This window comes from Leptidea sinapis, chromosome 19 (genome assembly GCF_905404315.1).
Source record: "Leptidea sinapis chromosome 19, ilLepSina1.1, whole genome shotgun sequence".
Taxonomy (NCBI): domain Eukaryota; kingdom Metazoa; phylum Arthropoda; class Insecta; order Lepidoptera; family Pieridae; genus Leptidea; species Leptidea sinapis.
This window is the reverse complement of record NC_066283.1, coordinates 1,960,603-1,983,310: the sequence shown is the minus strand read 5'-3', so window position 1 is coordinate 1,983,310 and position 22,708 is coordinate 1,960,603. Positions and strand designations below refer to the sequence as shown.

The window sequence follows — 22,708 nt, the reverse complement described above, 5'->3', positions numbered from 1 at the left end:
CGCCACAGTGCGGTTTTCAAGAAGCTTTCTTCCACGTTCTACAAAGCTATGGAATGAGCTTCCTTGTGCGGTGTTTCTGGGACGATACGACATGGGTACCTTCAAAAAAAGCGCGTACACCTTCCTTAAAGGCCGGCAACGCTCCTGTGATTCCTCTGGTGTTTCAGCAAAATGTGGGCGGCGGTGATCACTTAACAACAGGTGAACCGTACGCTCGTTTGTCCTCCTATTCCATAAAAAAAAGCCCATCTACAGTGATGATGCTACCAACAGTTGGCACTACAGCAGTGCCAACTATCTTACACAAATCAAGTTAACTAAAGATATAAATATTATATGCTATTACTGTTATTTCTAATTATTGTGATAATTATATTGAATAGTATTTCAATATTAACTGTAGTTAAATGAATGTACTTATTTATTGGGATATCATATGATAGTTCATGTTGTTATGTTGTTGGTAGCGTTTGTTAACACATCAAGCTGACATATAAATATTATATTTTAACAACTGGAAATAAAAGTGTTTGCACTTTTTGTTTGGTGATTGCCATAGTGTATTAAACTAATTAAAAAACAATCTTATAAATTAAGAATATAGAGCCTGGATGTGCCACAGAAACATACAACTGACATATTATATCATGTTATATTGAACTGTTGGCCCAGTTTATTTCAGTAATAATTGTTCTTACTCGGGTAGAATTTTTAAATTATACAGACTATAATTTTAGTTATATACTGTATTGCTTGAATTTGTCTAGATCACTTTATGATGCAACATTTTGTTGCTTCAAATCTTCATGTAGGTCACGGAAATGACACTTATGAATGTTTTAAATTCTGAATCTACTCCTTCTTCGTAAAGGGTTGAGGTAATGAGAAGAAGTAGCAAGAAACTCATTGCCACTCTTTTAATTCACTGTGTGTTTCTCCTGCATTTATCATATCAAGTGTTCTGAAAAGGCATTTGATCACTGCCATCACATACAATGTTTTTTTTAAAAAATTTCAATTTTCAAGGAACTTACTTCAACATATAACCACCAACCAACATATAACCTGGCTGTGTTGCCAGGACTATATGGAATGGTAAACTTCTACTTATATGCCGTTTAAATTATTCAAACATGATATTATATTATCCATTAAGGCCGATTGGAGAATGAAATATCAGAGGCTGTGAAGAGCTATACACCAATTCGAAGTGTGAAGGCAGGAATGCTTCCACCGACAGCCGGTAAACAGGTCCGACAAGATACAGGTGAATATTTAAGTTAATATGAATAATAATGTTAAAAGGAATAATGTAAGCATAATCCTAATAAAAATACAGTAATATGTATCTTTAAAGAACTTAATTATGCTGGAAAGTATGATGGTTGTTTTTTTTTATATTTTTATTTATTAGGTTTATTTACAATCACTTACAATAATACACATAATATATAATCAAATCAAATCGAAATCAGTTTATTCAAGTAGGTCACGAAAATGACACTTATGAATATCAAAAAAAAAATATATTTTTCTTATTTACTTTTACTTCGTAAAGGGTTGAGCTAATGAGAAGAAGTAGCAAGAAACTCATTGCCACTCTTTTATATCAGATTTACAGATCATTTCAATTATAATATAATTTGTAAAATGTAAAAATGATGCAACAAACACACTCAAACGTCAAATAGTCAATGTCTTACACGAGTAAGTCAAAAAAAATAAATGTAAATTAATACAAAAGTTATTGAGTACAGTAGCTGCATCATCCACATACACCATAAATCAATAAAGGTATTCTGTGAGTATTTTATAAACGATTATAAATAAATAAACATGTATATATCATGTATATAAACATGTATAAAAAGTAGACCTAAAAACTAGGAACTAAATGTAGTGATTACTTACAAATAAACACAGCATGCCCAGAATAATAAATTTTAGGTATTGTGTAGAATATGTTAAGTTTTTACAGTTTTTTTTTTAATAAATAAATGTAGGTATGTTTACTAAATCTCTCTCTCTAACTATAATTGAAATACTATCCCTCTAGTTAGACATTATAAAACATATGGAGTGATGTTTACAGATAGTTCGAGGCCATCGTCAGCTCTCTCGTCGAGATCAGATGGAGATGCTGCTCATTTAACAGATGTATGTATTCATTTCTAATGTCTGTCACTTTTTATACTTTACAAAAACAACATTAAAATTGTGTTAACAATGTGTATTCTATTATTAATCTGACTATATTGAATATTTTTTGTGCATGCAGCATAAAGGAATAAACGGGAATACAAAGCATATAAAGGTAATTTTTATTTTAGTTTTATAATTGTTGAGAGAATGGTGAGTTGGATAGATATAGAAAGGGTGGATGGAAGACAATAAAGTGTGAATGAAATTAGTGGAAATGGTGGAACTAGGTTTTGGTAATCTCTGAGAACCTCTGGGTGACAGGTTTCAAATCAAATCGTATCAAAATCAGTTTATTCACGTAGGTCACGGAAATGACACTTATGACGGTCAAAAAAAATTTTTTTTCTTATTGAATCTACCGCTATTTCGTAAAGGGTTGAGCTAATGAGAAGAAGTAGCAAGAAACTCATTGCCACTCTTTTATATCAAGATTTACATTTACATCGATTTACAAATCATTTCAATTACAATATAATATGTAAAATGATGCAAGAAACACACTCAAATGTCAAATAGTCAATGTCTTACACGAGTAAGTCAAAAAGTTTAATTTTATATACTAATAAATATTGGGACACTCACATTTTGGTTTGTTACATATATTTAAATGGAATGGATAGCAATAATATAGATATCTGTAATTCAAATCATACATATTAAATAATTTATTAATAATGTATTATTTATTTATTATATACGGGCGAACCCTTTTTACAATATTAAAACTATGAAACTGATAAATTATTGTATTATTTAAAAATGTATTAATATTTTGATTTTCACTATGCAAGCAGCTTCGTATTATTGTTGGAATAGAAGAAATTAAGGTAAATTAATATAAGCAATGTATGTTTTATATTTTTAATAAAAAAAAATTGAAATATAAATGATGTTTCGCTCACTAATCAAGATTTAAAATTTCTGCCATGAATTGGTGCCGTAAATGACATAACAGCGAAGAGTCTCAACCAACATATTTTATAGATGCCCTTGGTAGATAGCAGGGTTTAGTTTCAGAAGATTTGTCATGATTTGACTTTGAATAATTGCATTTAGCCAACCAGTGTACTTTTATTTCCTTAAGTTTTAAACATTCCTGGGATGTTCATAGACTTCTTGCAGCATCCATGTATTTTAAAAGGTTTTTGCCCCCTTGTTTGGCCACTCATGCACATTTTACTTGAGGTTCCATTTCATCCTCGACCAGATATAGAAATCTCCCCTGTACTTTGGTTGTCCGTTACGCCGGTTGTGAAAAGGATCCCTGGCTGATGTGTTGGTTCAACAGTTGTTGAGTCATCTGTTGCGAGCGCTGTTAAAACATTGCTATAATATCGCAGAGGCTTCGGACATTATAGGTATACTATCAATGAACATACATGACTTTCCTTCTTATACCAGTAGGAGGCTCCTTTGCACAGGATACCGGCTAGATAATGGGTTCCACAACGGCGCCTATTTCTGTCGTAAAGCAGTAATGTGTAAGCATTATTGTGTTTATAAGGGCGCCGTTGCTAGTGAAATTACTGGGCAAATGAGACTTAATATCTTGTGTGGATCAACATCTCTTAGGAATTAACATCGCAAGGCGACGAGCGCACAGTTATTGTAGTGCCACTCAGAGTTATGGGTTTTTTTAAGAATCCTGAGTGGTATTGTGTTGCAGCATTGGCAGCCCTGCCCATACGCCCATATCAATTACCATCAGCGACGACGACCTGTATAGCCGAGTGGTTAGCGATCCTACCTACTAAGCTAGCGGTCCCGGGTTCGAATCCCGGTAGGTGCAAGCATTTATATGATGAATATGGATGTTTGTTTCCGAGTCATGGATGTTTAAATGTATTTATGTATGCTTAAGTAAGTATACTGTATTAAATATATCATTGTCTTCTAACCTATAACACAGGCTATATATGCTTATCTTGGGGCAAGATAATTTGTGCAAAATGTGTGTCAATATTATTATTATTATCAGCTGAACGTCCTGCTCGTCTCGTCCCTTATTCTCATAAAAAAATCGGCTGCGGCTTCCTTGATTGGTGTCCAAGGGTATTTGGTATGCGAATACTTAGTTCCTGTGAGAATATGCCAATATCAGTTTCGGACTCCATTTTGTTTCTAAGCTACATACCTACATTGTTTGGTTCTTGCAAAAAAAGAATGCTGGGAGAGTTTCTTGCGCCGCGCTTCTTCTCTCTCAGAGCGCCATTTGTTTCCGAAGCGGTAGTAGTATCTAGTAGTTATTAGAAATGACATCAAAAAGAATTCTAAAGTAATCAATTTTGAGAAAATAAATGCCTTTTATGCCTTTTAACATTGAAATATTGTCGAAGAAAAAATATACTTTATTTCATCATCTTCACAATTTTCTAGGGGATAATTTTGGGATCAACTGAACAGATTTTGAAAATTCTGTTACCAATAGAAAGCCACATTATTTGTGAGTGTCCTAGGCTATGTTATTTTAATCCGAAAAATGAAAAGATTCTTTCAGACTTAAAAGTCGTAAGTCTAAGTATGGCCGGGTCAGCTAGTAGTATAATATAATATTGACACACCTCTACACAAATTATCTTGCCCCAAACTAGGCATTGCCTGTATTATGGGTACAAGACAACGATATATTTGATACAATAATGCCTTTTTATATACTTACTTATACATACATAAATACATATAAACATCCATGACTCGGAAACAAACATCTATATTCATCATATAAATGGTTTCCCCTACCGGGATTCGAACCCGGGACCTCTATAGCTTTTTGTCAGGGTCACTAACGATTTGGCTATATGGGTCGTCTAAATATGAAAAAATATTAGAAATAACACAAATTATACAATAGAGAAATAATAAAAATTAACATCTCAGGCCTCATCATCACCGCTGGGCAGCGGACGCGGTCGTCGTCCCACCACCGAGATGTCTTCTCCTTTACTCCGCGTGCCTCTGGATCGCGGCTGGAAGAGGGAACTCGTGTACCGAGCGGCCCTCGACCCACACTCGAGACGAAATGCTGACATATACTACTACACTCCAAGTGGGAAGAAACTCAGATCATCTAGAGAGGTTATTTGCTTATTATACTTCTGATTTACTGAAGAAAGGTAGCCAGGTAAAAGCCAGGGTATTATGTGGAGGCCATGGTTCTATTGTATTCTTCCTACTATGGCTCCTGTGGAGGGTATACCACAAGTTTGCCAATGTCACGTTAAAGTAGACTATCTTGCTTCTCAATATATTCTTGATAATGTAATGTATGTTCATAGGCACATAAGTGAACTTGCTAGAAACTGTCATAACCATAATGTTAATACCAGGAACAGACATAAACTTATAATGCCTATAACTCTGCTAAGTCGGGTAAGTAAGTCTTTTGTGGGGCGATGAATATGCTTTTACAACAAGATCCCAACGATATTCAAAAGAATTGTTAAAAAACGTTTGTGTGGTTAAAGGTTACTAGAACATAAATGACTTTCTTTATGATAACACGGATTGGGAATGGTGCGACCACCCTCAGGCTATTAAATAATAAGTTTAATTGTACGATATTACTTTGTAACCATGTAACCATTTTTATGAAAAAAAAGCCTGCTGTGTTTATTCCGCCCGTTCTTCTTAGGTCTGAGGCATTCTTTTGGAATGAATTGTAGTTTTTGACTTTCAATAAGTGATTTTATATCCTGTTTTGAATATAAATATTTGAATTTGAATTGGCTTGTCTTTAATTTTACGTATCTTACTTATTATCACAATAGTATAAATGAAATTGAATTTTCAGGTGGCCGAACATTTATCAGGAACTGGTCTCAGTATAGAAAACTTTTCATTCTTCAAAGAACCACTAGGTATTGATGATCCAGAGAGGGAAATTATTAGGTGAGTTTATTTTGGCTTGATTAAACACACAATTGTTTTTTTAAGAAATTTGTGTCAGATTTGTTTATTTTTTAGTTACATACTCACTAATATGATATACGTAATATCTGGCAAAGTTACGCTAAAATAAAAACCACTACGCTAAAATAAATTCCACCTTCGCACGACATGCCACAAGTTAGGATATCATCGCCACCATCTGGATGTGTGGCGGTCCTCCACAGTGAGCTTTCTTCCACGTACTACAAAGCTGTGGAATGAGCTTCCTTGTGCGGTGTTTCCGGGACGATACGACATGGGTACCTTCAAACACCGTGCGCGTGCACCTTCCTTAAAGGCCGGCAACGCTCTTGTGATTCCTCTGGTGTTGCAAGAGAATGTGGGCGGCGGTGATCACTTAACACCAGGTGACCCGTACGCTCGTTTGTCCTCCTATTCCATAAAAAACGATAAGACTTAGGGACCTTCAACAAAAGAGCATACACCTTAAAGGCCGGCAACGCATCTCTTGACACCTGTAGTTGCGGATGTCCATGGGCGGTTGCCTCACCTCTCCCCATTTTTTTGTTTTGCCCCCTCTTATAAAAAATTGGGTACTAAATTGGTTGAATTCTTCTATAATTACTTACTTACAGTTTTGATGTTTTTGTTAAACAGAGACGCGAAGGTAATACGTCGTGGGGAATCTCCAGTGCAGTCGCCTACACCGCCACAACCTGAAAGCAAAAGAACACCAAAGCCTAAGCCAGTTCCACCACCCAAGGAACTTGTGACACAGCCTGCCCCTGCTGAGCCAGAATCAGTCAAATCACCACCATTAAAAATAAAGGTATCAAAACTTTCATTTGTATTAAAAACAACACCATTACCTTTAAAATTATAGATTTAAATAAAACACTTTTAAAGGTTTAAAACGCGTGTAATTGTAACTGTTTTTATGTTAGATTTTTGCGTAAAATTTACATTTTTAGAGGGACTTGTCCCCTGAGAACGAGATCTGGAATGGTCTTGAAAAGTCGGGTTAACTAAAATAAAAATGTAACTTTTACGCAAAAATCTAATGTAAAAACAGTTAGAATTACACGCGTTGTAATCCTTTAAAAATGTTTTATTTAAATGTGTAACACTCGCGTTAATCAAAGAAAATACTACATTATATATTAATAGTAACTTCTTAAAAAACTTTGGGGTTGCGATGTCTTCATGATGCTATTTTTACAATTTTTTTTTTAAAATGGAAAAGGAAGACCAATAATCGCATAATATTATTTGGGTCACATTATAGTATGTGATCACTAGTGTAATTGACCTTATTAAGCATTGAATAAATATACATACTACATATTAAAAAACCCAAAGTACGGAGGAATATTAAAAGTATCAATTGTAATCCTAAACGCACAGTTTGTATCAACAACATATTTAGACATAATTGTAGCCTTACTAAGCTTATCACTCCTGTGTCAATCGTATTTGTCGCCAATTTAATACACTTACTGAAAATAATCAGCGACTCAATTAACCTGATTTTGTTGTTCAATGTCATTGACTCCCTGCGTTAAGGGAGCTAATTTGTAGAAATTACTATTATTTTTGTTACACCACTTTAAACAATATGTATGTCTCTAAATCTTTTGTACATGCCAGTTATTGATATTCTTAGTGTCTTTTAGTTTTAAGTCTCCTTGTTGATATTTTTACATTTGTGCATGAATATTGTTGGTTTGTCAAGTAAAGTAAAATAAAATAAAAAGTAAGTATCGAACTGTGGGCACCAATGTGGTGTCAACTTTTTGGTGCAATTTATTTTATTACTTATATCTAAAGTAGTCTTAGTGCCTTATGTTGCTGTAGCTACTCATATTTTTTTTATAAGTTTTTAAGTTGACAATATTCATTGTGGCTATTCATTGTTTTTAGTTTATATCTGGAATATACGAATTGCTTTGCTGGTCATATATATGCCATACAATTTTAAACAATAACCTCGGGCATAAATTAAAAAAAGATTGGTTAAGTAAGTTATATTTGCGATTTTGTACGTGAAATAATTAAGCTGATAGACTGAATTTTAGAACTGAGTAATAATCACAATATATATAAGATCAGTGTTCGCCAAAGGAACCCCATTTGATATCTGAAAACATTCACCCTTGCGACTATTGGCTGTAAGGTTGACAATCCTTTGATTGTCACTGCTTCGTCAGTATATTTTCTATTTGTCTACAAAAGATGTTGTTACCAGTTTGCATTAGGAGTATTGATTGATAAGTAACCCCTAATTTTTCAGGTTAAATCAATGGGGTCGAGGCTAAACAATAACGCTACACCCCCCGCCCCCAAACAACAAAGACGACAATCCGCGCAACAAACACCGCAGCAACAAACACAGACACAACAACCCACCACGCCAGCTGCCGACAACAACAACAGCGCTGCCTGGAAGAAACAGAGGTATTTGGCCAGCTCATGCAATCCTACTGGGAAATATGTGTCTCATATTATCCGGGTTTTAAATAAAAATGTTTATCATCAAATTTCCCATAATGTTTCAAGTGATGCTTATAAGAGCTTAAAAACACTGCTATAATCTTACTTAAAAATCATTGATCGAAAAGTATTGTACGAACAAAGATATACTTTGTTGTACATTATTTTTTGATTTATTATTTTAATTAATTGATGAAAATACAGCATTTCCAATTACATATCATATATTTTTTTTTATATAAAAGTTTTCTTTAGTTTAACGCGTACATACAAAGTTAATGTAGTAGATTTGGTTTAAAAAAATAATGTTTCGGCTATGGCAAACATAGGTAATGTTGTGATTACAATCCCAGAGACAGATATTTGGTTCTAATCAGATTTGCGGCATTAATTTGATCTTTTAGACTCCATGTTAGCAGGTTTAAAATAATTGTAAACATTAAGATTACTTAATTAGTTTAGAAGGTATAACTCTGAATTTAAAATGATGAAGATGTTTTTAGTTTATCCTAGAATTATTAAACTATATCACACAGTTACTTGATAGTTGATATTTAAATTTAACATTGAATGGTTCACAGTACATATTATTATTATTATAAAACAGTAACTCAACTCAAATATTGGAATGTATGCTTTAATTAAAACATAACATATTTTACATTCTATGAAAGAAAGTTACCTATAGAGTCTATACTCTGATAATGTTGGTTGAGTTTGTGTTTTAAACTTGCACTGAGCAGAGCGGTTGAGATAGAAGGATTCGGATAACTCTGGTTACTATATAGAGATTGTATAAAATAATTCAGCATGTGAATTGAAATTTGTGGATGATTTCTCGCTTACTAAAGTTATGAAATCTGACACAAACCTGTTCACTGTATAAAAAGAGATTATTATTGGTCTGGAAATCGGTATGTTCGTTATGCACAGTATTATCCAAATGATTTGAGTTTTCTTTAGTGTTAATTCCGCCAATATTTGTCTTTAAACAATTCGACACGTGTTTCGCCTCTAGACGAGGCATCCTCAGGACATGTTGAGTCGCCAAAATCTGCCACGAGACCTTGTCTCGTGGCAAGACATTTATTGACGGAATTAACACTAGAGAAAACTCAAATCATTTGGATAATTATGGATTTCCTCAAAGTAACGCGTACTTCAATAAAAATATACACAGTATTGTTGAAAGCAATCTCCTTATAGAAGACAGAGTTAAATGACATTGAAGAAGTGCTAAATAAGTTGTGGCGATCGGTGTCGCTAGTGTTGTGGTTAGTGCAAGTGTAGTGAGGGTGGCACCTGGCAGGGGCTCGCTGACTGCCGCCGCAGGCCTCGGCCCGCGCCCCGCTCACCTCGCGCGGACTGCGACCACGCACCAGCTACAGGTAATGACCTCAACATTATTATTATTACTTTATGAAAGTAAGGCACGAGACGAGCAGGACGTTTTGATACGCTCAGGATTCTTGAAAAAACTCAAAAATTCTGAGCGGCACTACAATTGCGCTCGTCACCCTGAGACGTAAGATGTTAAGTCTCATTTGCCCAGTAATTTCACTAGCTACGGCGCCCTTCAGACGGTAACACAGTGATGTTTATACATTACTGCTTCACGGCAGAAACAGGCGCCGCTGACCACAACGACGCCTGGGTACCAACCCATAATTTAGCCGGCATCCTGTGCAAAGGAGCCTCCCACTGGTATGTCATTATTTGGCAATATAAACTTACCCCCTTATTCATAATAGTCTGCTAACCTACAGCATTGCTAATTCTCACTCTGTCTTCTTCTATTGACCTATGTCAGAATGAGAAAAAACACTCCTTAGCGGCTGTTTTAAGTTACCGGACCAGTATGAATAAGGGGGTAAGTGTTTAGTATTTCATATATCTTGACAATAAATAACTTGAATAAGGTGTTTTAATTGTCTGTCTTTCCGTTTTCATCGGGAAGCCATGGAGATATCAAATTAATATAATTTTTTTTCAAGAGGCGATACGTGAGTGAATGGTCCCTTGAAACTGCAAAATAATCAAGCTTCTAAATTAATCCAATTAAAAGTTTTAGTCATTGAATCCATCAAAACATACCGGCTTCTTTCCATATCTCTAGTACAGTGGTTGGCAAACTTAATAGCCAAAGAGCCAATATTGAATATTATAGCAATTAAAAAAAATTGGGAGCCAAATCTGCTTGTTTAATTATTTTTGTTTCACTAAATAAGTAGAACACAGAATAAAACTAAATGTGCTTGCATCTCCTTGGAAAGTATGAGTAAGTGAGGTTGTTTTTAATGTTAGGTAAGCATGATTCCAAGCTCTCATCAATAAGACGACTTCTCAGTTAACCCTTGATAATGTTCATGCTTGATAAAGATTTTAACCTGTAAATTGTAACCGAAAAGGTAAAGAACAGCAAACGCGAGCTTTTTCAGCTGATAGTAAGAGTCAGTAATATTAATCCAAGCGTTGGAAATTATCAAGTCTTCTCCAAGTCATTCAAAGCAGACCACTTGTGTTGTGAACTAAGATCACATTTTTCCGTCTCCAATATTTCCAATTCAACACAAATACGTTCCAATTTAGAGCGCCATATCTCCATGTTTTATGAGTCCAGCAATTGTATTTCAAAGCTACTATTGCGCCAGAGCCGCACTTGAAGAGCCAAAGAGCACTTTGCCGACCACTGCTCTATTATAAATTATACACGCTCTCTCATTCTTGGTATTCTTGACCTAGCCTCTTTTCAATATAATGCCCTGATTAAGTTCTCGTCATAGGCTTCGTCATGATTAAATGTCATTGCTTGTTACGGCCTCGTGAGAAGGGTCGTTCCCTTCTCTTAATTATTTATGGTCGAGGGATACGATGGTCGGTCCATGTGTCATATTCGTGAACGGGCGCTACTTACCTACCCCGATGACCTTGAAATTAACTAAAATATATCTTCAGTTCAGTTTTGCGCCATTGTTCCTACACTTGTCACAAACCTTAATTGAATTAAAACCTAGTATTGTGGGTGAGGGGTGTAATATAAAGCTCAGTTGTCACAGAGTGCGGGCTCGAGTGCGGTCGGGCGCGTGAACGTGCAACCATGCTCCATGTTGTGCGGGCGCGGCGCCGTGCCGTCTCTAGCGTGCGCCGCCTGCCTGTGCTTGTATCACCCCGCTTGCCTGGGCCTACAGTACATGCCTCCTCATCCCTTCTTCTGCAATGTGAGTATTTTTTTTTATATTTATTGTTTTATTTTTTATGGAATAGGAGGACAAACGAGCGTACGGGTCACCTGGTGTTAAGTGATCACCGCCGCCCACATTCTCATGCAACACCAGAGAAATCACAAGAGCGTTGCCAGCCTTTAAGGAATATACGTATCGTCCCGGAAACACCGCACAAGGAAGCTTATTTTTGTATTGCTATAAGCTCATTGTATCTTGCGATCAGTCATGAGGACTATAAGCAGATGAGTTATTGTCAGTATGGCATGTAGAGTGCTGATAGTCCGTATGGAGCCCACTCTTTTGTATGAATTGTAGTCAGCCTTATTCTAATGCTAGCTAGTCAAATATATCACGACGTTTTAGCAACGTGAGTATTGATTTCAAAAATGATATTTTTTAACCCAGGATACATAATACCACTGTCCTCAGTTGTTAATATCTACATGTAAATATAATAACCATATAAACGGCTATTACCAGTCATACCCCCTCAATATAAGGCTCGTTTTACAATGGTATTTGAAAATAGTATAGTGTGCAACTAGTGCGACAAATTATCGATTGGGTAATCGACAACGTCGATTGCACATACTATTTTGTTTTACAAATGCGACGATTTATGTATTATTTCCGATTCCATATTCGATTTTAAACTTTTGTAACTTTTATTTATTAAATTAAACTGTCAGAAGGTCAACCTCAATTCAGGTTTGATTATCTAAATTTGCGTGTGCCAAGTATAATTTGCGTGCGACAAGTAAACTTTTAACACTCAAACAACAGTAAGAATAGTTTGCATGCGATAAGTTTTCGCACGCAAATTTTAAAATGGGCAAACGGGTCTTTTTAAACCGCAACAGCGAGTGCAATGCCAAGAGACTACTTTTCCCGCATGACTAATACAAAAGCAATGAGTATGAATTTGAATACAAAGAAATATTATTCGAGAATTTCTTAACTAAATATTCACAATTACAAAGAAGTGTTAAATGTAATTACTATTTACTTAAAATAAGAAACTTCCACTATTTTTCTATCCTAGTTTTCTCCATATTTAAAGGAGCGCTAGGGCGTCCGCACGTTTTAACAAAACGCAAATATTTAGGCCACTCATTTATTTATGTTCCTTTTTCTTGTCGTTTTTAATAACGTTACCTATTATTTAGGTCGAAAGTTGTCAATATTTTTATGTAACACATCTATTGGAACAGTTTTCCTCGACCGTAAGAACATTCTTGTGTTTTTATTTAATTAAATTTTTTAATATTCTCTGATATGTTTCACATATTCGGGTGTCCCGTGCCAACCTATTCTTCTTATATTTTTAAAAATCAATTTTTACTATTTTGCAGCTGAAATAGAGAGTACGTTGCACGAATGAACTCTTTATTATAACTTTAAGCTAATATATATTACTAGCTGACCCAGCAAACGTTGTATTGCCGATATTAAAATGGCGATACAAAAGTATCTGTTGATCATAGATGAGTGAAAATTTGAATTTGTATGTATTTTTTAATTCTGACTCATAATCAAACAAATTTAAAAAAAACGTCAAAAAATTAAAAAAAATATCGTGTGGACCACCCTTAACAATTAGGGGGATGAAAAATAGATGTTGTCTGATTCTCAGACCTATCCAATATGCACTCAACATTTCATGAGAATCGGTCAAGCCGTTTCGGAGGAGTTCAATATTTAACACCATGACACGAGAATTTTATATATTAGATTATATAAAATAAATATAACATTTTGTTATCACAGAACTGCGATACAACCCCAGCGACAGACCCCTCGACCCTCGGCCACATGTCAGGGGCGACATCTGCCGCGGGCCAGTTACCTTCGCAGGCCGGCCCTGGAGGCACCCCTGACACCTTACCGGTACCAAGGCGCGTCCCCGTGCCAGCCAAAGTGCCCAAAGACAAGAGAGTGCTCCTCCGCATGAAGGTATTTTTAGAACAACAAGTGCTCATAATTCCAACATAATTTACAAATACTTTCCCCTGTAATCATTGCTATCGCCTTTTTTCAAGTGACATTTTTTTTTACCACAAATAATAACTATCATTACAGGTATTACCTAATGCGACAGTTACAAACAAACAAGTATAACAAACACAGCAAACAACAAACAAAAAAATCTAAAACTTATCAAACAATCAAACATTACATTACAAATAATACATCTCACAAGAAAATATCAAAAAACTTGAACATATACCTTTGCGAGTTCACTCCACGTACACTCAAAAATGTCCACTTTGTTGTGGAGTTCATTTATATGGCGAAGGGCTCTAGTTTCGTTTTCCTTGGCAGTCATCTCTAATGTCTCCTCTTACAGCTTACTTGACATTGTCAGTCAAAAGTGCATATTATAAGCTAAAATATTTATTTTATTTTAAATTAATTTCGTGTGTAATATTGTCGTTGCCATACCATAACGGAACTCCCAGAAGAAGAGGCATAGATTAAGGATCTACATTTGGCACGGTCCATACATACTTCTTTGTGTTTTATTAGTTGGCAACTTTTTAGCGTTCAGCACTTTTTGCTATCAATGCCATAATAATGTTACATTTTTCACTACGGGCAATACTTTTACAAGCTACTGAAATATTTTTTTAATACAGTTGCTCAAAAAGTGGCGTATTGCAGGGACGTATAGCGTTCAGGATGTGGGCTATTACGTACTCGAGCTTTTTCTTTACCTATTTCGAAATCGTGCGTTCTCTTTCCCAACTGTCAAAATAATGTCTATTAAAAAGAAAAAACCAACCACGAAGTTTTTACAAAAAAAAACATAGATGTTTTTATGATTCATGCAAATATTTCTAAAAAGAAGCTAGTAAAGTACTAATTTGTTTCAATATCAGATTTAATGATTTGATTCAATGAGTTAGGTTAGGTTTCATTTCTTATTACTTTTATAAGAAATAAACGATAAGTTAGTTGAGTTTATTGTGTTTTTATTATTCTATTAAATTGCTTCATTTTTCGCAACTGTATTAAAAATAGTTGTTCAGTACACGGGCGGAACCGTCATTGCAACTTGTTCCGACTGTCAACCCTCACCCCCCCTCGTGTACACATTTGTCGGAACTCTTTGAAAAGACAGGCTTTCCGCGCTCGTAATGAAATATTTTTATCAGTGGGTATTTAGATAAAGATAACATCTATTCCAGATGTCAGGAGGTGCGGACGGGCAAAAAGTATGGGCAGTGTCGCCGGGTGGTAGCAGCGGGTCCCAGACACAAGCACCTGCGGCCCCCACTGCCCCAGTGGCCCCAGTGGCTGCTAGTAGTACCCCATCCCCTTCTGTAGCCCCGGCGCCTTCTTATGCTCCGGCCAGACATTCATTGCCCCAGTCGCTGGCCGTAATTAACGGCAGAAAGTTTATTGTAGTCGCGAGGGGTGTGCAGTAATAATTCACTATCAATTATAGTCGATTCAGGTTACTTAGTTCATAGTGGGCTGTTCCAGTTGTCCAATTTAATTTAATAATCCGCTGATATACTACTGACCTAGTCACCGAATGATCATACTACAATATTCTCTAAATAAGTACAACACACAGCTTAAATTTATTATTAAATTTATATATTCATCAGCTAAACTTACGTGGTATTACGAATAAATATCCAGAGTATAGGACGACTTTTTCACATTTAGGTCTGTTGAAGTAGCGCTGCCGTATAAGTGCTAAGCATTCAAATAAAGAATAGAATTCAAAAGTTTGGCTAATTGTGCTTGTAAAAACTCCATATTAGTTTATTTTATTACTCAAATGATAAAGATTATTTTTTGCTATTAGCTGGTTTAAAGGGGTGATGTCATTAGACAGTCAATATCAGATTCATCTTAGGGGATGTTAAGTAAAGACTGGGATTATTAGGGTGTGTAAATACTTGTATAGATTGCTGACAATAGTCTTGACTTTTTGTATTATAAATGTATTTTGTGGATGGATTTATTTTTAAGCTTAATGTGCCCAATTTAAAGTAAGGATACATAGAAAGTTGATTTTAGCTATTTAAATTTATGTAATAATATGTTTGTGATAATTTATAAATGATCTTTTCACTTACTGGAATAGAATTATCTGTAGCTGTAGGTTTTCCAGATACATATATGGGAATCGTCCCAACATTAAAGTAAAAAAAATATCGGCGAAGGATCATCCACGTAATAACGGGCTTGGGTGACCACCTACTGTGAAATAACTTAATAATACTCTTGCATTAGTTATACTAAAAAATATATTGTACTACTAATCGAGAACTCAATTCTTAACTCACAGGCATATCACTGGGTTTTGCTTAAATGTACCAATAGGCGAATTAATTTCTAACGTAAAGTGTTTTCTTTCCAGGTAACAAACATACATACATTACTATTACTTTAAATTGAATTCTAGATGTATTGATACATGATAACTGTCTTATAAAATTGTTCTCTTTGATCAAATTAATATTACACTTTTGTTTGAGAAAAAAAAATGATAAATAAAAAAATTTTATCTATAATATCTTGAATCACTTCTTACTTACTATACTATACGTATTTAGGTTTTAGAAAATGAAACTCCTTCTTATATCCGGGCAAATTCGGTCGCAACACTTTCGCGCCTTCACCCTTCACCCTTCGAGACTAATTTATGAAATAAAAAAAAAAGGGAATTTTAGATAATTCCATTCCATAACGCTCAACCACATATTTCATCGCCGACATTAAATCAGCCGGTCATAAGGTATTAATGTTGTTTTATTAGTATATGTTGATGTTAAGTCAAAAACATATTTTCAAAGAATCATGGAGTTGAAAAATTTTATTACTAATATTCACCGTGAATTGAGATTTACGCGCATTTTGTTGTTAGAAACATTGTTAAGATTCCTCGAATCATTGTGAATAAAGGGATTACAAATCGTACAAACATTATAAAACAACTGCTGCGCCGCCATCTTTGCCAGTCCGCCATATTGGATTGAGAATGTCACTTCGCTAAACCTTTGACTCATCCCAACGAGTTCAATAAAAAACTTGTTATCACATTAAACCGCTCAAAATGCTTGCTGCAATATACTATCTATTTATTTAAAAATACTGATCTGTAAAAAAACTCAAATTATAATAAATACGCCGACGATTCTCTATCGCCAATGATTTTGACAAAGAAAAAAAATGGACGATCAATCTAGGTGGGGGTGTTTGATTTTGTAGTTATAAAAATATTGTTTACTAATAAAATAATTGTTTATAATAACAATGAACATGTAAATAAATGATATTTAAAATAACCCCGTATTTTCCTGAGCTGTGAATTAATGACACATAACGTAAGGTATGTACACTTTTTATATAATGTAGTTATAATAATAATATTATGTACTGTGAACCGCTCTTAATCTATATAATATGGTGTAGTATTAAGTTTTATTATTATAAGAATCTTCGCTAAAGCTTCTTGCACGTGTAGTTTCTATTATGAGTTAGTGACGAAGATATTTTACTGTCGATTATTTTTATACTTTCATTGTTGTGACCTAAGATAATTTATACGTCCAGAGAGAGCCTCTTGCTAATAGACAACCGTTGAAAACAGGCCAGGTTTATTAGTTTAGTGTTACTGCATTGCTCAGAGGTTAACTGTCAACTTCAATATTTTTTACGTTTTCACATCTGTCACAGTCTATCCTAGACGTATGAATGATCTGAGGGACTGATAATCGTCGTGCCGTTATAATTAATGACGCTGTTAATAGAATACATCTAATAATTCTCTCTCAACGCACTTTTTTATGAACGTATAAAATTTAATTCTTGATCTTCGCATGCGTTGAATATTGTGGAGAATTATTGTTCATTATTAATAGCGTCGCATGTAATGTTTTTTTTAAAATAATAATTGTGTGTGTAGTGAGAAGGTAGGCCGTGGTCGAGTGGCGAATGGTGCGGTGTCCAACCACTCGGCGCTCGCTTCGCCGAGACGCGGCGGCCGCGCGAAGAATGACGAAGCCGATACGTTCGCAGCATTCTACAAGAGAGCGCAAGAGAAAGAGTACAACGTAGCGGTGCAGGTTCGACCACCAAATATCTCGTTATTATCTTTTTATTTACCACCTGTACTAGTATTGAAAATGGTCAGGTAAAGAGTACCCGGAATAACAAGTTTTTTTTATTAAAATTCGAGACGAGCAGGACATTCAGCTGATGGTAATTGATACGCCCTGCTGCCCATTACATTGTAGTGCCGTTCAGGATTCTTGAAAAACCCAAAAATTCTGAGCGCCACTACAATTGCGCTCGACATCTTAAGACATAAGTTTTTAAGTCTCATTTGCCCAGTAATTTCAATAGCTACGGCGCCCTTCAGGCCGAAATAGGCGCCGTTGTGGCACCCATAATCTACTGAGAGCCTCGCACTGGTTTACAGAGAGATATATATAATATAGATAAAGGCGGGTAACGAATATTTCGAACTGTGGTATTACAGATGTCCTCGGGCGGCTGGCTTCCACTTTCCAAGGAGTCCTAAAGTGTGTAAAAATGATTTATTCCTCGTGCTATTCTACGTTTTTAGAAAGAAGAATCCTGCAAAGATGGTTACGACAATTAATTATTAAATAATGAATACAGCTGTATGGGCTTCAACCATTTGCCTGTCTTAATAATGGACGAAGAAACGAAAAAAAAATATAACGAATGACGCAAACGTCAGAAAATTTTAGGAACCACCTTTAACCTGTTACTTTTTTGTGTTACAGTGATGCGCACGCATCTTAAAATTTCACTCATCTTTTTTTCATAACGCGCCTAAAGAAGTATAAATTCAAAAACTTGTTAATGCGTGTGGTAAAAGCCAAAGTGTTGCGTGGTAAATGAATTCCTACGTTCCTTACCCCTCAGGAGTCAGGCGTTTTGTATGTATACAAAATGTCCCAAAATTCAACGAGAAGCTAAAACCAGGATGTGCATAAGTTGATGATCACGATGGGAATGATAGTAAACTAAATTAAATTCTTTTTTAAAGTCGTATTAACTTACAAAGATCCCAATGTGGCCTCTCGACTGAGTAGTTAAAATAATATGCTTGCAGATCTTCCAGTACATGGGAATGCGCGACCTCTCGAGGTGTGCACGCGTCTGCAAACTCTGGCGTCAGCTCACCTCAACGCCGCAGCTCTGGCGTCACGTCCGGATGAAAAACTCGCACGTAAGTTGCACAAATGTCATTCAACAGTTGTTTGACTTTTTTCTTCTTGACTAGCTTGTATCGCGGGCCCTGAGCGTGGAGACCGAATCCAGAAATTCCGTAACGAAAATAACCTAACACTTACTTACTGGATGTATATTTCGGTACGATCATTACAGTTGCCGTGGAACAGCGGTTATCACGTATGCTTTTTGTGCAGAAGGTCCCAGGTTCGAGCCAGGGGTACATCTTGATTTTTTTAATTTCCTTATTTTTTTATCACGTTTTTTTAATTTTTATTATTATGACAAGCACTTTTATTTAGTTTCACCTGTCCCGTTGTCTGTCTGTAATCAAATCTTGCAAGTTAAATTTTACTCACTTCCCGTTTGCTTTTTTTAAAATTAATTTTATCAAAAAAAATACCGCATAAATAAAATAAATAAATAATTATAATTGCATAAGTTGATAAAAAATGCTATGCAATAGCTTTACCGCGGCAGTCCCCGAGTGCCACTAGTGCCACACTGTAAGATTTCTATTTTATGGGTATCGAATGAGAAAGGGTCATCACGCGGCTATATGTCGTTGGTTTGTGTGTAAAAATCCGACTTTGCAGGATTAGTCAGAGAAAATACACCAGAGTAGTTTATAAATAAAGCATGCTTAAGACCACACGACTGAACTACAACAAAATATTAAGTTATAAAATTGTTCCACTGACCTGTACTATATACCACTGGACTGGCGGCTGTCAAAGTGCTTTTGTGCCTGCTTGATATTCGCCATTTTGGCGCTGTTGGCCATGTAGCGAGAGTCTGCGGTACTAAAACTAGTGATGACAGCCTTAGCAAACATCCATAGATGGTGGGAAACTATTTACAAAAAAAATGTGTACTTTATTACGTTGATTCTTGAAGTATAAATAACACGGAAAACGAGCGAAATTAATTAAAAATGCAAAAATACTTCAGAGTTTTGTACGTTCCTTCGCAACCATTTGTATTATACGTCAAAATTAGTTCTCTGCACGCTCGCGAGTGGCGCCTCAGATAGGCAGAAAAAAATTGCTGTCAAACATATAGATCAGTGTGTCCAGTGATATTTTTACAGGTCAGTGCTCGTAACGCTCTCGTCACGCATTCACCAGCTTACTCTCCAAGTCAAGTGCGCATAAAGAAAAATTCAAGCCTTAAATTTTTTAATGTAAAGCAATAAAGAATTAGATCTGTTTGTGATATTGTGATGATGGATTGTCTGTCAGGTAAACGACTGGGGAGGGCTGTGTGCCGCGCTCAAGAAACATGGCACTAAGTGGCTGGACCTGCGCAAGATGTTGCTACCCACTGATGACGCTGCGTTCTGGGACCAGTTTATTGAGAAGATTGCCTCCGTTGATGTGTTGGAGAGGTAAGAGAAAAAGTACTTCGAAACGGACACTTTGTGGTGATGGATTTCGGCGCAGGTTCATAGGGTTCGTAGTACGACGAACATCAGTAATGAAGTTCCGTGCTGTTTTGTGTTGCTCTCTCTCGTGGTTTACTCCGTAATATGTTTCTCGTTAAGTCGTATGTAAGATCATATAACTTGCTTTTATAATGTGGTCTAATGTTTATTGCCCACGGCAAAGAACTTGGAACGCACGGCCCTAAGTAACTAGAACATCTTTCTTGTCAGCATTGATTTACCCCGAGGCACGTGTAGACATGTCGTCATCGCATTTATAAACTAACAAAATTATTTGGATAACTTTTGGAAACTAACTAAAACATACGGACAAGATATGTGTCAACTCGTGAACGGGTACTGCATGTGATGCCATGTCGACCAGTTATAGTTAATGGTTACCAGTGCGAGGCTCCTTTGCACAGGAAGCCGGCTATATGATGGGTACCACAACGGCGTCTATTTCTGCCGTGAAGCAGTAATGTGTAAACATTACTGTGTTTCGGTCTGAAGGGCGCCGTAACTAATGAAATTACTGGGCAAATGCTTAAGATCTTATGTCTCAAGGTGACGAGCGCAATTGTAGTACCGCTCAGAATTTTTGGGTTTTTCAATAATCTTTTGTGGCAATGCATTGTAATGGGTAGGGCGGATCAATTACCATCAGCTTAACGTCCTACTCGTCTTTTCCCTTATTTTTATGAAAATAATGTATTTGTTGGATGGGATTACTAATTATGACTAATCACGACCATCGCGAACACATAGCATCCTTACACGTACAATGAGTGTAAGCTTGATACTGATAACGCTTTCAACTATGAGCATGATTCATATATTGGATGCGGCACTTTACAAACTAATTTATAATATGTTCTTCTCACGAGCGCTGCTTTTTCGAACGTATTTTAGATTTAGTAATTTAAAAGAAATATTTATAGCCTAATTGGTTTTGAATCGTCACAATAAATATTAGGTAGACAGGTAAGAGAAACGAATTCCGAAATGTTTATTTTGTGGTGATGAATTCGGTGGCAAACATGTTCGAAAACCCGGTAGTACCACTCTCTCACATGAAACCCGTGTGAAGCGGTCGGTTTATGGGATACTTATGCAGAGACTCGACAGTCTAATAGAAACAAGTGATACCACCAAATGGACTACTCCAGGATAAAACGAGTCTAGAGAATATGTACTTCGATATCCATAATCACAGAGAGTATAACTTGTCTAAAGCCTAATTGATTATAGTTTTTTATGCAATTGTTGTGTAATAAGGGTTATTAAAACACGATCGGGATTTATCTTACGAGGCGAAGCCGAGTATGATAATAGTATCACATGAGTGTTTTAATACCTAATTATTAACAGTTGATACAAGACTTTATCTACACCCTTAATATGAATTCATTAAAAGATCCTGAAACAGTTAGCTTACTGCTAACATTAAAACAGCCAGTCCTAGTAGTAACCTAATATCATTTATTACTGATTATTTACAAATAAACTAAGTATTAATGAAATAATTATTTATTTTAGTAGTAATTTATATTTTGTATAGTGCAATGGTTAAAATTTACTTGAATATTATGTTCATTTGGAAATTAATCGCTCATTTTTTTGTAAACTAAACAATAACAATATCGAAGAAAAATGGCGGGGATTCGATGAATCTACTTTTTTTACGGCGCGCGACGTTGTGGTGGTGTGGAACGCGCGTAAAAAATGTTCTTTTTTTGAAATTCATACAGATGCCACGCATCGAGCAATAAGAATGTGGCTGTCTGTTAAAACTCTTTGAGCATGAAGGGAATGAAAATTAAATAGGAGTGTTGTTATGAAATTCAGTACAACATTACAACACTCTTTTGGATGATGTAATGGTTATTAGAACATTGGGTGTTTTAATGTTGATAATAAGCCAACTGTTTCAGAATCTTTAATAGAGGATTTAAACTTTAAAGCATAGGTGTAGATAAAAGTTTATTCGAGTGTGACTTTGAAGACGCTGTGTTAGTAAGTCCAGCTGACGGTGGTGTGTGCAGGCTGGAGCTGTGCCGCTGCCCGGCGCGCGTGGTGGAGGGCGCGTGTCGCGGGCTGCCCGGCCTGCGGGCCCTGGCCGCGCCCGCCGTGCGCGACGCAGAGCTGGACCCGCGGCCGCTGGCGCTGCTGCCGCGGCTGGAGCTGCTGCGGATTAAGGTGAACCTCTGAATTATCTTTTTTTTTATGGAAAAGGAGGACAAACGAGCGTACCCGTCAC

General features: G+C 35.9%; 1 protein-coding gene across 1 annotated transcript in view; it reads left to right on the top strand.

The window, feature by feature from the left end:
• Positions 1–22,708, top strand: part of LOC126969881 (uncharacterized) — a 46,461-nt gene that overhangs the window by 5,112 nt on the left and 18,641 nt on the right. Inside the window, exons 5-14 of the mRNA XM_050815472.1 lie at positions 1,157–1,267; positions 2,093–2,157; positions 5,080–5,277; positions 5,993–6,090; positions 6,748–6,919; positions 8,381–8,544; positions 17,728–17,887; positions 18,907–19,023; positions 20,267–20,412; positions 22,494–22,647. Coding sequence (XP_050671429.1) covers positions 1,157–1,267; positions 2,093–2,157; positions 5,080–5,277; positions 5,993–6,090; positions 6,748–6,919; positions 8,381–8,544; positions 17,728–17,887; positions 18,907–19,023; positions 20,267–20,412; positions 22,494–22,647 — 1,385 coding nt within the window. The remainder of the gene's footprint in view (positions 1–1,156; positions 1,268–2,092; positions 2,158–5,079; positions 5,278–5,992; positions 6,091–6,747; positions 6,920–8,380; positions 8,545–17,727; positions 17,888–18,906; positions 19,024–20,266; positions 20,413–22,493; positions 22,648–22,708) is intronic.